The sequence below is a fragment of the Platichthys flesus genome, chromosome 14 (assembly GCF_949316205.1).
Source record: "Platichthys flesus chromosome 14, fPlaFle2.1, whole genome shotgun sequence".
NCBI classification, from domain to species: domain Eukaryota; kingdom Metazoa; phylum Chordata; class Actinopteri; order Pleuronectiformes; family Pleuronectidae; genus Platichthys; species Platichthys flesus.
The window spans coordinates 3,698,626-3,712,378 of NC_084958.1; the positions used below are offsets into that span (position 1 = coordinate 3,698,626).

The 13,753-nt window shown below is 42.0% G+C and overlaps 1 protein-coding gene across 1 annotated transcript in view; it reads left to right on the forward strand.

The window, feature by feature from the left end:
• The window catches only part of LOC133968665 (potassium voltage-gated channel subfamily H member 6-like), a 38,670-nt gene that overhangs the window by 7,639 nt on the left and 17,278 nt on the right, over positions 1–13,753 (forward strand). Inside the window, exons 3-7 of the mRNA XM_062404827.1 lie at positions 2,133–2,297; positions 2,876–3,365; positions 4,994–5,157; positions 5,988–6,067; positions 6,599–6,700. Of these exons, the coding sequence (XP_062260811.1) occupies positions 2,133–2,297; positions 2,876–3,365; positions 4,994–5,157; positions 5,988–6,067; positions 6,599–6,700 (1,001 nt within the window). The remainder of the gene's footprint in view (positions 1–2,132; positions 2,298–2,875; positions 3,366–4,993; positions 5,158–5,987; positions 6,068–6,598; positions 6,701–13,753) is intronic.

Below are 13,753 nucleotides of genomic sequence, written 5' to 3' on the forward strand. Positions count from 1 at the left end.
ACACTTTGAGTTGTGGGAACATTGTGTCAACTAATTGATAATGTGAATTATGAAATCTGGGCAACATTGCAAGTTGAATAAATTCAGTAAAGCTGTGATACCATTTTTTTTTCTGCCACCTTATTCATTTTTACAGTGTATCCCGATAGTAGTATGACATGAAATCATGGAAGAAGACAACTTGTTTGTCATATGAGCAGATTGTATGCTAATCATAATGTCCTTTTAAATAATTAAATTCTGAGTTGCTTGCTGGGGAGTTTCTGACCATCTTCACACATTACTATATATGCCACTATATATTATGTATATTACAAATTATATCTGTACAGGAGAACAGTGCCTGTCTAATTCCACAGATACTCCCTTATATAGTTATAGATAAAGAACCAACCAACAGTACATTGTAGTGTCTACCCTTAGGGACTTTCGTATGAGCCAGACAGAGAGGCGCCAACTTCAACTTTCAACAACTTCAACTCTTTTGGATATTTCACCAGTGGCAAGACGTAAGTCATATGTTTAGTTGTGCGTACTTTAGGCTTAACTGTCCAATAGGATGTGAACACCTACATGTAACATAGAAAGTGACGGCAATTCTAGCAATTCATGGATGTGCTGTCAGAATGGGTCACACAAGTAGAGGAAGATATATGGCGATGTTGTGGGAGACATCTTCAGACTTGGGGACAACAATTGCTCATGTTACTCTGTTAGCGTTTGTATATTGTTTCACCTTCTGGGCTCCTTGATGCATCAACATTGAAACCTTCTGCGTAAGACATCAGCTGCTGACTGAGATCTCCTTTCACCAGCTTCCAGAAAACCTCCAAAACACTACTGACTCCAGATCAAGTTTTTGTTTTTCATTTTAAGACATTTTATCATTAGTATTCAACAGGGTCTGTACAGCTCATGATTTAGCTTCAATATCAGATCATAGGATTATCATGTTGGAAACATGCCTAGATATTTTGTGTGTGTGTGTGTGTGTGTGTGTGTGTGTGTGTGTGTGTGCTCTGCAGCAGATGGTCTGTCACTGTTATGTCAGGTAGGATATAATATTAAGGTAGAATAAGTTAGAACGCAGACACATTAATCCATCCTGGTTTTCAATTTAACCCCATCACCAGCCCCCTCTCCTGTCTCTGTCCTTCACACAAAAATAATATTTACACACACAGTTTCCAGTTTCCATTAAATAAACTCACATACTCAAATGAATAACATAGCCAATCAAGTTAATTCCCTCAGCACAGTTCTATGATAAACAAAAGTCAATCAGTATAAAGAACTATGAGATTTAGTTTCACAAACGCTCACTGGCCTGGTATGGTGTCATCAATGAATCAAAAGCTCCAGCTTCAAGTTGGAAGAATGAAGACATATTTGTTTCAATTCAATTGTATTTGTATAGTGGAGAAAACCAACATATATAATCACGAAGCACTTTACACAGTGAGGTTGAGACCTTCCAAGATCATATTCCTACCAATTACCAATTTAAGTGCCAGTTTTCCAATCAACATTTGGGACATTAAAGTCTGAAAACATACTGGTAGAACACTGTAAAAAGACAGCTGCAGTTTGAAGAAGAAAGCATTAAACCATTATGCAAGGCCTCAAGACTACAATCATCCTAAACTCTTTTTTTAGATATCATTTGAATTTCAAAATAATTATGTCTGAAATTTTGAGTCTGCCTCCTGAAAAATCTGTGAAAAGGCCCAAGGGTCACGCTGCCTGACGAAGTCTGAGAGGATTTGTAAGGGAGGGTGAATGTGTCTCTCTCTCACAGGGCAGTGAATTGAAACGTCTTAATATGTCTTAATTAATACGATTTGATTAGACTCGCTCTCCCCTGCTTACCTGTCATCTATCCCTCAGGCAACGCGCCACTACAGTCACTGTGTTGTCAACAGTATGAGGACTCTTCGCACAAATTTAGGAATGAGATTGAATGTGAATTGGTTAATTGATTTGACTAAATAACAGGCATTAGAGAGAGAAACATTTTATGCACTGTCTGTAATTTTCACTCATGTGTCACCATCTAGTGGAAATGATGCAGAATTTTTTATTTACTTGTAAGTTGTAACTTCTCTCTTCTCTGTGTCTCCCTCTCCCTGCAGGAGTGTGTTTAAACTGTGAAATAGACGTGGTTCCATTGAAGAATGAAGACGGACTGGTCATAATGTTCATCCTCAACTTTGAGCTTCCCACTGACCCCAGACCAGCCAACAGCTCACCAGCCAGAGAGCTCAGCAGAGTTCTGCACTTCCCCTGGCTGGCTGTGGGTATGTTTCATCCACGCATTCATCAGTGAATTCATACACACTGAGGAATCAACGATGACAGACAATGATCCTAAAACACCAGCTTATCAATTATCACAGCAGAGTTTTAGGGATCTTATTGCACATGTATTTATGATCGTTGCATGACGTGTAAATGCAGCACTGAATACTTCAGTGTATTGTAAATCAAACTGGAAGATAAACACTGACATTGTGTCTAAACTCAGACAAGATTATTGTTCAATAAACTTTGATACTTTGACATTAGCATGGAACTAGTCCTCAATGTCCTTTATCAGGTAACTTGGCTCTTGTTTTTTCTTGTGATGCTGCTGGATGGGCAGCATCACTGTGGATGATAGTTCAAAATCAATAAGAGAATAAGAAAAGCCAGATTACCCCTGACTCACTTGACATTACGGTGGTAAGACATGAACTCTGCTACTGGTGTTACAGGCCTGTACTCTGTCCTGACCACCTGTCGAGGTGTTGTAGCTCATTTATAGCAACAAACTATTGTAGAATAATATTCTAAAAGTAACTGAAACATCACTTTCTTCCTGTTGGTCTTCAAACAGATTGGCGGCAGCGTCTGCACCTTTTCCTCCGCTCCCTCACCTCCACTTCAGGTGCCCTGTCCCACGACACAGAGCTGGGTTCTCCTCATGCTGACCTCCCTCCCTTTGGTCATGAATCTGTGGCCCTGGACAAACTGCTGGCCCTCCCTCAGAGGCAGCAGCTGGAGGAGGCTGAGCTAATGCTGAGGGATAAAGAAGATGCGGAGGATAATGAGGAGGAACAAATAGGAGGAGCAGGGAGAGGAGGAGAGAGGGATGGCATGGAGGCACCCAGGCGAAGTAGTGAGGGAGACAGAAAGAGAAGAGAGGGAGGGGATGATGATGTTCTTCTGGTGGACACAAGAACAGGAGGCGGAGGAGGAGGAGGAGGAGGAGGAGGAGGAGGGGGAGGGAGGAGAGGGGGGGTACTTCACACTGGTCGGCCCCCATCTCCAACATCAGCCCAGCCATCGACAGCCCTGCACCTTACCTCCACTCATGCTGTGCCAAGGTAATCTTAGGCCTCCATGCCGGCGAGAGCCAGTGGTTGGAGGCCTTATGTTTTCGGGTTGTCCGTCTTTCCCATCTATTTTTCTGTCTTTTGAAAGTGATGTCTCTGGAACAGCATCAGGAATCCTCTCACATTTAGCACAAACACTCACTTTGACTCAATATTTAAATCACTTGATTTTGGTAGCCTAAGGTCACAGTAGCCTCACAAAGTATGTTTTCCTTCACATGATATCTTAAGATCAGCTTGAGGGAGTGTCTTCCAATAATTTCGACTCTGCGATGAGCTGATTACATTTTGGTGGGCAAAGGTCAGAGGGTCAAGGCCATGTGGCCTTATATAAATCTGGAAAATAAAGAAATACTTACATGGAAACTGCACTGGTTGGCAGAGGAATACAGCTGCAGTAAGGTAATTCTATGCTGTTAAGTAAGTATAATTTTATATGGCTGTGACTCAGGTGGTAGTGCGAGTTGCCCACCAGCCAGACACTGTGCATTAGATCCCAGTCTCCCCCATTCATGCCAAAGTGTTCTTGCTAAAGGTACTGAACCAAAATTGCTCCTGATGGCTATGCCCACAGTTCGAGTCCTGTATGAAATGAAAGTGCTGCACATAGATGTATTCTATCAAAGTGTGTTTAAATGGGTAAAAGGCAAACCTTCACTAGAAAGAGTTGTCATCGATACTAGAAAAGAGCCATACAAATAGACCATTTATCATTTATAGACATGTTTATATGTATCTGACAAATTGTTACAGCTTTGTTGTTCATTGCATGTTAATGCACTGACTCTGCACATGAAGACAGGAAGCTACAGTTGTTGGCAAATATATGAAAAAACTGTTATACCTGCATACAGCTACATTATAGTGTGTTATAAAACACATTAACCATATTATATTATGTATAATGACTCACACTAACTTTATCTGGCTTTTGTAGTGTTAATGTAATTACTTTAAAAAAGAAACATCTGCCTACTGCAGCTGAAATGAGGTTAATGAAAGCGCTTGGTTGAATCTAACTGATAGTGTGCAGCAAAAAACTAAATGATTTTGGGGCCCGTCATGCAAAATGTATTTTTCACATGTAATCATTTCATTCATTTATTGTTTGTAGGAAAAAAAAAAAATGAACAAAGAGGGGATAAGGACTATTATTTGCAACAATAGTTCATAGTAAATTGTATTGGGTTGTGAAAAGGCACCAACAGTTAAACGGAAGCATCCTGATGTATGGAGCCATAAATGTGCCACAGAATTACAGAAAAGACTATTTCATTGGTGGGTCACGGTCAATACATTTAAAGTTAAATAGGCTGTTTTTCGTGATATTGCAGTACTACACTTTATAATAAGTAATGAGCATAATCTTGTATTAATGATACACAAAAGATAATTTGTAACTTGTGACACAATTGTGTTGATTCACCCTTCTCCCCCTCAGTTATTGTGTAGTGTATATTGGTAATTATTCTATTTTACATACAGCTGAGTATGGATCATAGTATGGATCATGGGAGGCTATAATTGAAATAAAAGGAAAGTGATCTAACTGTAACAGGTCACTAACAGACACTTTAAGGTCTGGCAGCCATTTTACAGTTGTACATATTTGTCTGTAGGAAAGCGCAGAGAAGGAGAGGCCAGGGTGAAGATGGAATCCACCCTCCGTCCAGTAGCTTTGAGGGCCAATGTGGTACTTTAAAACATTCCTCATCGGTGGACGATATCAAGAGTGGGCAGAGTTACTGGGAAAAGAGGCTGCAGCTGAGGAACAGCTGTACAGGCAAGTATTCAACCCAGTAACAAACATACAACATAATGGGTAGAACAAAATAACCAATTTAATATAAGAACAACATTAAATCTACCATAAAGCACAAAACCTAATCTTTAATGTTATATGTTACATTTGTCCTTCATCAATATTACATCCTCAAAAAGGTAAAATTACAATCAATGCTGTATGCAATGTTCTAAAACAAAAGAGTTTGATTTAAGAGATTAACAACTGTCTTATTAATGTAAATGACCTCTTTATAAAGGGAGATGTGTACATGTCTCATGTTTACCTGCACTGTGTACTTTAATTCAGGCAGTCGAGGGCACTAGCTCAAGCATTTGCAGTAATTCATGTGCACAGTGGTGGTTGTAAGACAGAACAGGTAAAGAAACAACAACTGTGAATAGACCACAGACTATAAAATTCCAAAATGTACAGTTTTTTGACTTCCTGCACTTTCTTAAAATGTCGACAAACCATATGTTTCTGGTTGTTCTGTTCAGTTAGTACTATCAATCTGGGATTCTCTGTTAGCCTGTAATATTACTGTGTTGTCTGGATGGTAAAAAAATGATCATCTGTCTTGGTTTTAAATGAAAACATTGACACCTGCAGATTATGCGTGTGTGTGTTTGTGTGTTTGTGAATGTTTTATATTTGCAAGCCAAAATCTGTTTTGTTAATGAGATAACATTTTAGACAGAGGAGGGTGTGATTTATTGGAATGTGGCGAAAACCACCTGAACGGTTAAATAAGAGCCAGCCCAACTGGGTGGAAACTCTGCTCTCTAAGTTGGACTCGAAAAATCAATAGTCCCCTATCTCCCCTGTAGCTCGTATGGTAACCGGCAGAAAGAACAGTGGGCCAGTTGGGACATCAGACACTGATTTGCGTTGCCGAACCAGCAGCCAGGTAGCGCACACACACACACACACACACACACACACACACACACACACACACACACACACACACACACACACACACACACACACACACACTTCCAATGCACATATATGTTCAAAATACAAATTTGTCCCTGGAGCTTTAGAGGTTCTAGCTTATTAAACAATCATGTAAAGGAGAACATTTTACAATTTGCTAAACATATGATGCAACAAGCTAAATATATAAAACATATCGTAATTACATTGCTTAATCTTACATTTCCTACCTAAACTTAATCATTACACAGATTACATATGTGCTTGGCGGTTTTAAATTGTAGGTAACTTGTTGTTGTGAGTGATACTCTTTTCATTATTACTGATTGCATTCATTCATTTATCTGAATTGAAACTTTCCCCAAATACCTTTGTAAAATATCAGATTTAAACAGAATGCATGTTTTTTTTGTATCTCTCTCTCTCTGTGTGTGTGTGTGTGTGTGTGTGTGTGTGTGTGTGTGTGTGTGTGTGTGCGTGTGCGTGTGTTCCTGCGCAGCAGATGACCCAAATCCCTCTGGCCCACTTACCTCCTGGTGAAATCAGACCTCCTTGCAAACTGATCGACAGAACGCACCATGTCACTGAGAAGGTCACTCAGGTTAGTAGGTGACTCAGTTACTCGAATGTTTCTTTTTCCTACCTGAGTGAACAAGCTTTATGTGAACCTGCTGAAGGTGTTGCTGCTTTTTTCATAGTTCTGAGTTACATGTAGAAAGTATTTCTTCCAATGGAATGGTTAGTGGTAAATGGTTTGTATTTATAAAGTGCTTTTCTAGTCTTGATGCCCTCTCAAAGTTCTAGTTCTAGTTAACGATAAATTGGGAAAACTGTAGATTGTTTTTCAATGAGTGATGTATGTAAACTTTACACAGTTTTATATTATCAATACTCTATATATGCTGTGTTGATTTGAACAATACAAAGCTCAACAGTGAAATGTCTGAAAACCGGTAGACACACCACTGTTGAATGTTATCAAAAGTATATTTATGAAGCCAACTGATGTTGACCAAAGACAGAATAAAAATGAACACATTGGAGTGTGAGCTGTGTGTAGAATCTGTGGCAGAGGGTGTGTGTGTTTGTGTGTGTGTGTGTGTGTGTGTGTGAGTGAACACACACACAAATGAATGAATGCAATCAGTAATAATGATGGTATGGCTAGCCCAACTCACCCAGCCATACCATCCATCATCATGGCTAACGTGCGATCCTTGGACAATAAAATGGATCATATACGACTGCTGAGGTCAGCGAATCGGACAGTGAGTAACTGCTGTGTGCTTGTTTTCACTGAAACATGGCTTAATGATAACATCCCCGACTCCGCTGTACATCTGGAGCAGCTAACATGCTATCGAGCGGACAGAGCCCTCGTCAACGGAGGTAAAAAACGTGGTGGAGGAGTTTGTGTTTACACACGTGATGCATGGTGCCAGGACGCTGTGGTAGTATGCAGACACTGTTCACCACTGGCGGAGTTCATCATCATAAAGTGCCGTCCTTTCTATCTGCCGAGGGAATTCACTGCAGTTTTAATCATCGTGGTATATATCCCTCCAACCTCCAGCTGCAGTGACAGGGATGCGGCACTTTGTGAACTTTATCAGGCTATCAGCGAACAACAGACAGCACACCCAGATGGATTTATAATCATCGCTGGAGATTTTAATCATGCTGATCTTAAGACTGTTCTACCAAAACTTCATCAGCATGTTAATTTTCCAACAAGGGAGAAAAACACCTTGGACCTGGTTTATACCGCACACAAAGGAGCATACAAGGCCTCCCCCCTCCCCCACATCGGACTTTCCGACCACATCACTGTCATGCTAATGCCAGCATATATGCCCAGAGTGAAAGTGGAAAGACCGGTCCGGAAAGAGATTACAGTGTGGCCGGATGGATCAAGGTGTGCTCTCCAGGACTGTCTTGCGACAACAGACTGGGATATGTTCAAGCAAGCAGCTACATAAAACAACCACATAGACAATGAAGAGCTTACAGACACTGTTCTCTCCTACATCCGCAAATGCACAGATGATGTGACCCACACAAAGACCATCATCACTCCGGCTAACAAGAAGCCATGGCTGACAGGAGCTGTCCATCGGCTGCTGAGGGCCAGAGACAAAGCCTTCAGAGCCGGGGATAGAATTGGCTTGAGAACAGCGAGAGCCAGCCTGTCCCGTGGCATCGGAAGAGCAAAACAGGACTTCTCCTAAAAGATAACCAGCCACTTCAAAGACAGCAGAGACACGCGCAGCCTGTGGCAGGGCATCCAGACCATCACGGATTACAAACCTGCATCACAGACCTGCGACGACAACATCTCTCTGCTTAACGACCTCAACAGCTTGTTTGCACGGTTCGAAGCAACAAACAACACAAGCCCACAGAAAACTCCACCCCCCCCCCCCCCCCCCCCCACAACCAGGTTCCGTGCCTGTCTGCTGAAAGTGTGAAGAGGGCACTCTCCACTATCAACCCCAGGAAAGCAACAGGCCCAGACAACATTCCAGGCCGTGTACTGAGGGACTGCACAGAGGAGCTTAAAGACATCTTCATGGATATCTTCAACACTTCTCTGAGTCAGGCTGCTGTTCCATCACATCTCAAGACCTCCATCATCATACCTGTGCCAAAGAAACCGGCTCCATCCTGCTTCAATGACTATCGCCCTGTGGCACTGACCCCCATCGTTATGAAGAGCTTTGAACGGCTAGCCATGTCTCACATCAAGTCCATCCTCCCCCCCACCCTGGACCCCTTTCAGTTCGCATATCGGGCTAAACGTTCCACAGAGGACGCAATCTGCTCTGTTCTCCACCCAGCCCTCACCCACCTGGAAAATGCAGACTCACATGTGAGAATGCTTTTCATAGACTTTAGTTCAGCGTTTAACACCATAATCCCACAACAACTCATCTGTAAACTGGACCAGCTGGGGCTCAACACCTCCCTTCGCAATTGGATTCTGGACTTCCTCAGTGAGAGGCCACAAGCAGTACGGGTCGGCAACAACACCTCGAGCAGCATCACACTAAGCACAGGGGCCCCACAAGGATGTGTGCTCAGTCCCCTGCTCTTCACCCTGCTGACTCACGACTGCACATCAACCTACAGCACAAACCGCATGGTGAAGTTTGCGGACGACACAACTCTGGTGGGTCTCATCACCAAGAACGATGAGACCCACTACAGGAAGGAGGTCAACCTCTTGACCACCTGGTGCAGAGACCACAACCTCCTGCTGAGTGTCAGCAAGACAAAGGAGATGGTGGTCAACTTCAGGAAAAGCCTCACTGAGCACCCCCCACTGACCATCGATGGTGCTGCTGTGGAGCGAGTGAGCAGCACCAAATTCCTTGGGGTGCACATCAGCGAGGACCTCTCCTGGGCCACCAACTCTGCATCACTGGTGACGAAAGCCCAGCGACGCCTCTACTTCCTCCGCAAACTCAAGAAAGCGAGAGTTCCCATACCCATCCTGAAAACATTCTACCGGGGCACCATGAAAGCATCCTGTCCAGCTGCATCACTGTGTGGGGCAGTAGCTGCACTGCACACAGCAGGAAGAGACTGCAACGCATAGTCAACACAGCTGGTAGGATCATTGGTGCCCCACTCCCTTCCGTGCAAGACACTGAAGCCTGAAACATGCTTCTGCGACTGCGTCTGCGTCTTTTCACGCCGCTGTGGCGCAAGACTCGTTTTCATTCATGCTTCCCCAACCGTTGCGCGTCTTACAAAGCAATTCCGCGCCAGAACACTAGGCGGAGTAAGGCTTTTTGTCGAAGACGACCTTAGAGACGCCTTCTTTCTTCTTCGTCGATTGTTTATTTACATAGCCACTGCGGCTCCTCGTAGCCTTTTTCTGGCCGACAAATCCGCCAGTCAGTGACAGGTTATACAAGTGATCATACTATCGGATATCTTCTGCCAAGTGCTCTTCTATTTGGTACATATTCGTTCTTCTAAATCTTCCGTGATTTCTGCTGATATTATGGGGCATGAAACCGGAAATGCAGCTCCAGGAGGGATGTGGAGCAGACCAATCACAGCCTTGCGGGCTGAGTGAGCTTGCGGAACTTTGCCGTAAATTTTAGAAAAGGGGGTCGACACCCGTCAGCACGTAAGGAGGGATACAGAAGCACGTAAGGGACCCGGAAGGGCTCTTGCGCTTACAGGCCCGTGAAAACGCAGAAGCATGTTTCAGGCTTTACACCACCCGCCTCACCCGGAAAGCCACCTCGATCGTGAGCGACACCAGCCACCCCGCACACAGTCTGTTCAGCCTCCTACCCTCTGGCAGAAGGTACAGGAGCCTCCGTTGCCGCACCACCAGACTCGGAAATAGTTTCATACACCAAGCTGTCAGGAAGCTAAATTCTCTCCCCTCACTCCCCCCAGCCATACCTCTAGTCTGACTGGAGGCTTAAATCCCCCCCAAAAAACTAAAAACACTGAGGACTCTCTTGTACTTCTTGTACTGTTTGCACTTTATCACTTAAATCACTACGTTTACACTTTTAGAGAACCTTATGCTGCTGTACTTAAAAAATTCTGTATGTTTACCTAGTATTAGGAAATGTCTTGTGTTATCTGTTGTAACTGTGCACTTTATATGTCTCACTGTGGGAGAGTGGGAAACTTTACTACTTTAACTTTAACTTTTAACTATGATGTGTGAGTGATGCAAGGTGCATGAAAACCAAAAAATAATAATGCCACCGAAGACAACTAAGGCTGCAAAAAAAACGTAACTGTTATTTTGTTGATGTTCGCTGTCACATGTTGCATTTTTTGCAATTCTGTCTTTCCTGAAGGATGGACCTCTCATATACGGCTCTCTCTGGGGTTTCTAACTTTTTCCCCTGTTCAAAGTTGGAGGATGAGAGGATGTCACACCTTGATAAGCCCTATGAGACGGATTGTGACTTGTGAATATGGGCTATACAAATAATATTTGATTGATCGTTTGATAACCAATGGGTGGCTACAGAGAAGGAGAGAGAGAGAGAGACTGTTAGTGAAGGTCACACTTCGTAGACTGTGAACACCGGGCCCAGGTGCCCACAGTTACACACAACAGTTACACTCAACACACAGGACAAACAGGGAGGAGCAGGAGTAGTCACAAGAGGTTGTTTGAAATAGTTTGATAATTGCAGTCAGACTGTCATGCTGTCTTTGCTGTATGTTCCAGCTTTGCGTCTGGTGCAAAGGGACAGTGTCTCCCTCACTGTCCCCCATGCTCTCAGCTATTTTCGGACAGAGGTCCCGACTTACACTGGAGACACTTCTGCTGTGGGTCACATTTTTGTCCACATGATTAATGAGGGGTCACCCGCTGACGACCATATTTAATTTGCCATGGCCACGAGCATTTTGATGACATCTTTGGAGTCCTTCGTTTGGACAACAGGATACAATCAGTATACTCTCTGTGCTTCAAAAGACTGGGTGTAGCAGTAGCAGTATCTGACGCCACATTGATGGTTCGTGGTACAATGAAAAGTAGTAGAAGTACCTGTAATAATTCTTAATATATCTCTCTTATATAATTTCTATAATCTGCTTCCTTCTGTATTTTATGTGTTATTTTCCTAATCACACAAGAAAGTCGTCTGGGATAAATCCTTGATGAGAAATGTCTCTGTGGTGTAAACTGTGGTTAATGCACTGAGCTGTCATGACTTTATCCTTTATGATATCCTTTCTTGTTCTATCTTTATGAGAGAGAGGGGGGACAAGGTCAGAGATAATGACTTAATGATGGAAACAGAGCAGGTGGCTGCCCTCAACACTGTTCCTGTGTGTTTGTGTGTGTGTGTGTGTGCGTGCATATGCATTGATTAGATAAGCTTTTGTTAGCTATAATTAGGAAGACTCATGGAAGCTTGAGGCACTGCAGTGGACATTTTCCAGAAATACCTGTTCATTTACACCACAGGAGTCACTTCCATTTACCATCACTGTCAGACACCGTAAACATAACAACCAGGTTCTATGAGCTGAGCTGAAACTCAGTCTTATTTATAATGCATTAATACATTGCAGGGTGTTATTCTTTGATGAGCTGGTCATAAAATGTTTGGGCAATTGCAAGTAATGTCTTATAGGACGGAGTATTAGGGCCACTACTATATTAACAATAAGTTCATAATATTACAAGACAAAAGTTGTATATATATATACACAAAAATAAATCCTATTTCATTATTGTAATAATCAGGACCAACAATTTTGGAAGAAACTGTCTACCCTGAATAAGGAGCCATAGAGAACACATTTTATCATAAATTACAACTTTATTGTCATTATAGTTGAAGTCCTACAGGATACGTTTTTTCATTTTTTAAACATTATGACTTTATTCCAATATATTTTTTGACTTTTTCTCAGGATTTCACATTTAAAAAAAATATATATTACATCTTTATTTCAAAATCTCTTAACATTTTTAAATCCCTTTAAGTGGCCCTAATATTCTGTCTTATTGTCTTTTGAGGCCAGTCCAATTAAAATGGTTTACTTGGACTTGCAATTACCATTTGTTTGTTGATAAGGTGGTCTCTATGTCAAATTGTGGAACTATAGAATCATAGTATTCATAAAATACATAAATCCGCTTGGACACAACAAATTATAGCTTATCATTCTTCATGACTTGCATGACGGTGTCAGAAGGCCATCTGGGCACAACAATGTGAAAACAGAATAGAGTCCGTCTGTGTGATACAGGTTGTCCTTCTGTCTCGCGGACGCATCAAGAAAGCAGACATAATTTCCTCTTTCCATATATCTCTATATGACAACAAAGTATAGCTGGATGGATGAATATGTGGTCACATATGTAAAGACTTAATTTGTTTCTTGCTCCAGAGCTAATTGATATAACTCAATACAACTCAACAAAAGAATCTAGTTATATCAGAAACCAGCACCCTCATGTAATATTTAACAAAATAATCACTGAAATGTAAATTAATAAAATGAATTGAGAGAACATAGGCTGGATGTACCAAAAATAAAATGTTTGGTGATGTTAAAAAAAGGGGGGATTAGGTTTTTACATCTCTGCATCCACTGTAAAGGTTGCTGTCTGTCAGTTATTAAAGTCTTGAGGTGGTATTTTTCTTATATCAAAACATAACCTTTGGAAAAAGCTCTCTAGTGGTTGATGCTGAGAATACAAACTTTGTGTTTGACTGTGAACAGAGAACATTTCATGCAGTTCAATCTAATCAATCTTTCAGGGGGCTCTCACAAACAAAAGGGCTGTCGGAATGATTTCAGCAGCAACCTTCAGGAACGGGTGATTCAAAGATTAATTGAAAGCATTAATCTTACGAACATTTTACTTTGACTCTGAATGGTTGTTTGTCTCTTTGGTGTGACAGACTGCCGTCCTGCTCCCATGTACCCTGCTGCTTTCCTTATAATAAAAGGAATAGATGATGGATTGATGAAGATTCAAACATTATGAGAGTGCATTCTTTTGAATACAAATGACAGCATTCATATAGCCGATGAGGGTTTTTGCCCTCTGTGACTCCTACCTTTGGGTCTGAGTACCTGCAAATGTGCAGCAACCTCTTCTTTAAAAGGAGCAGCTGGTATAAAAAGAGATCATGTCTGTTTTAAC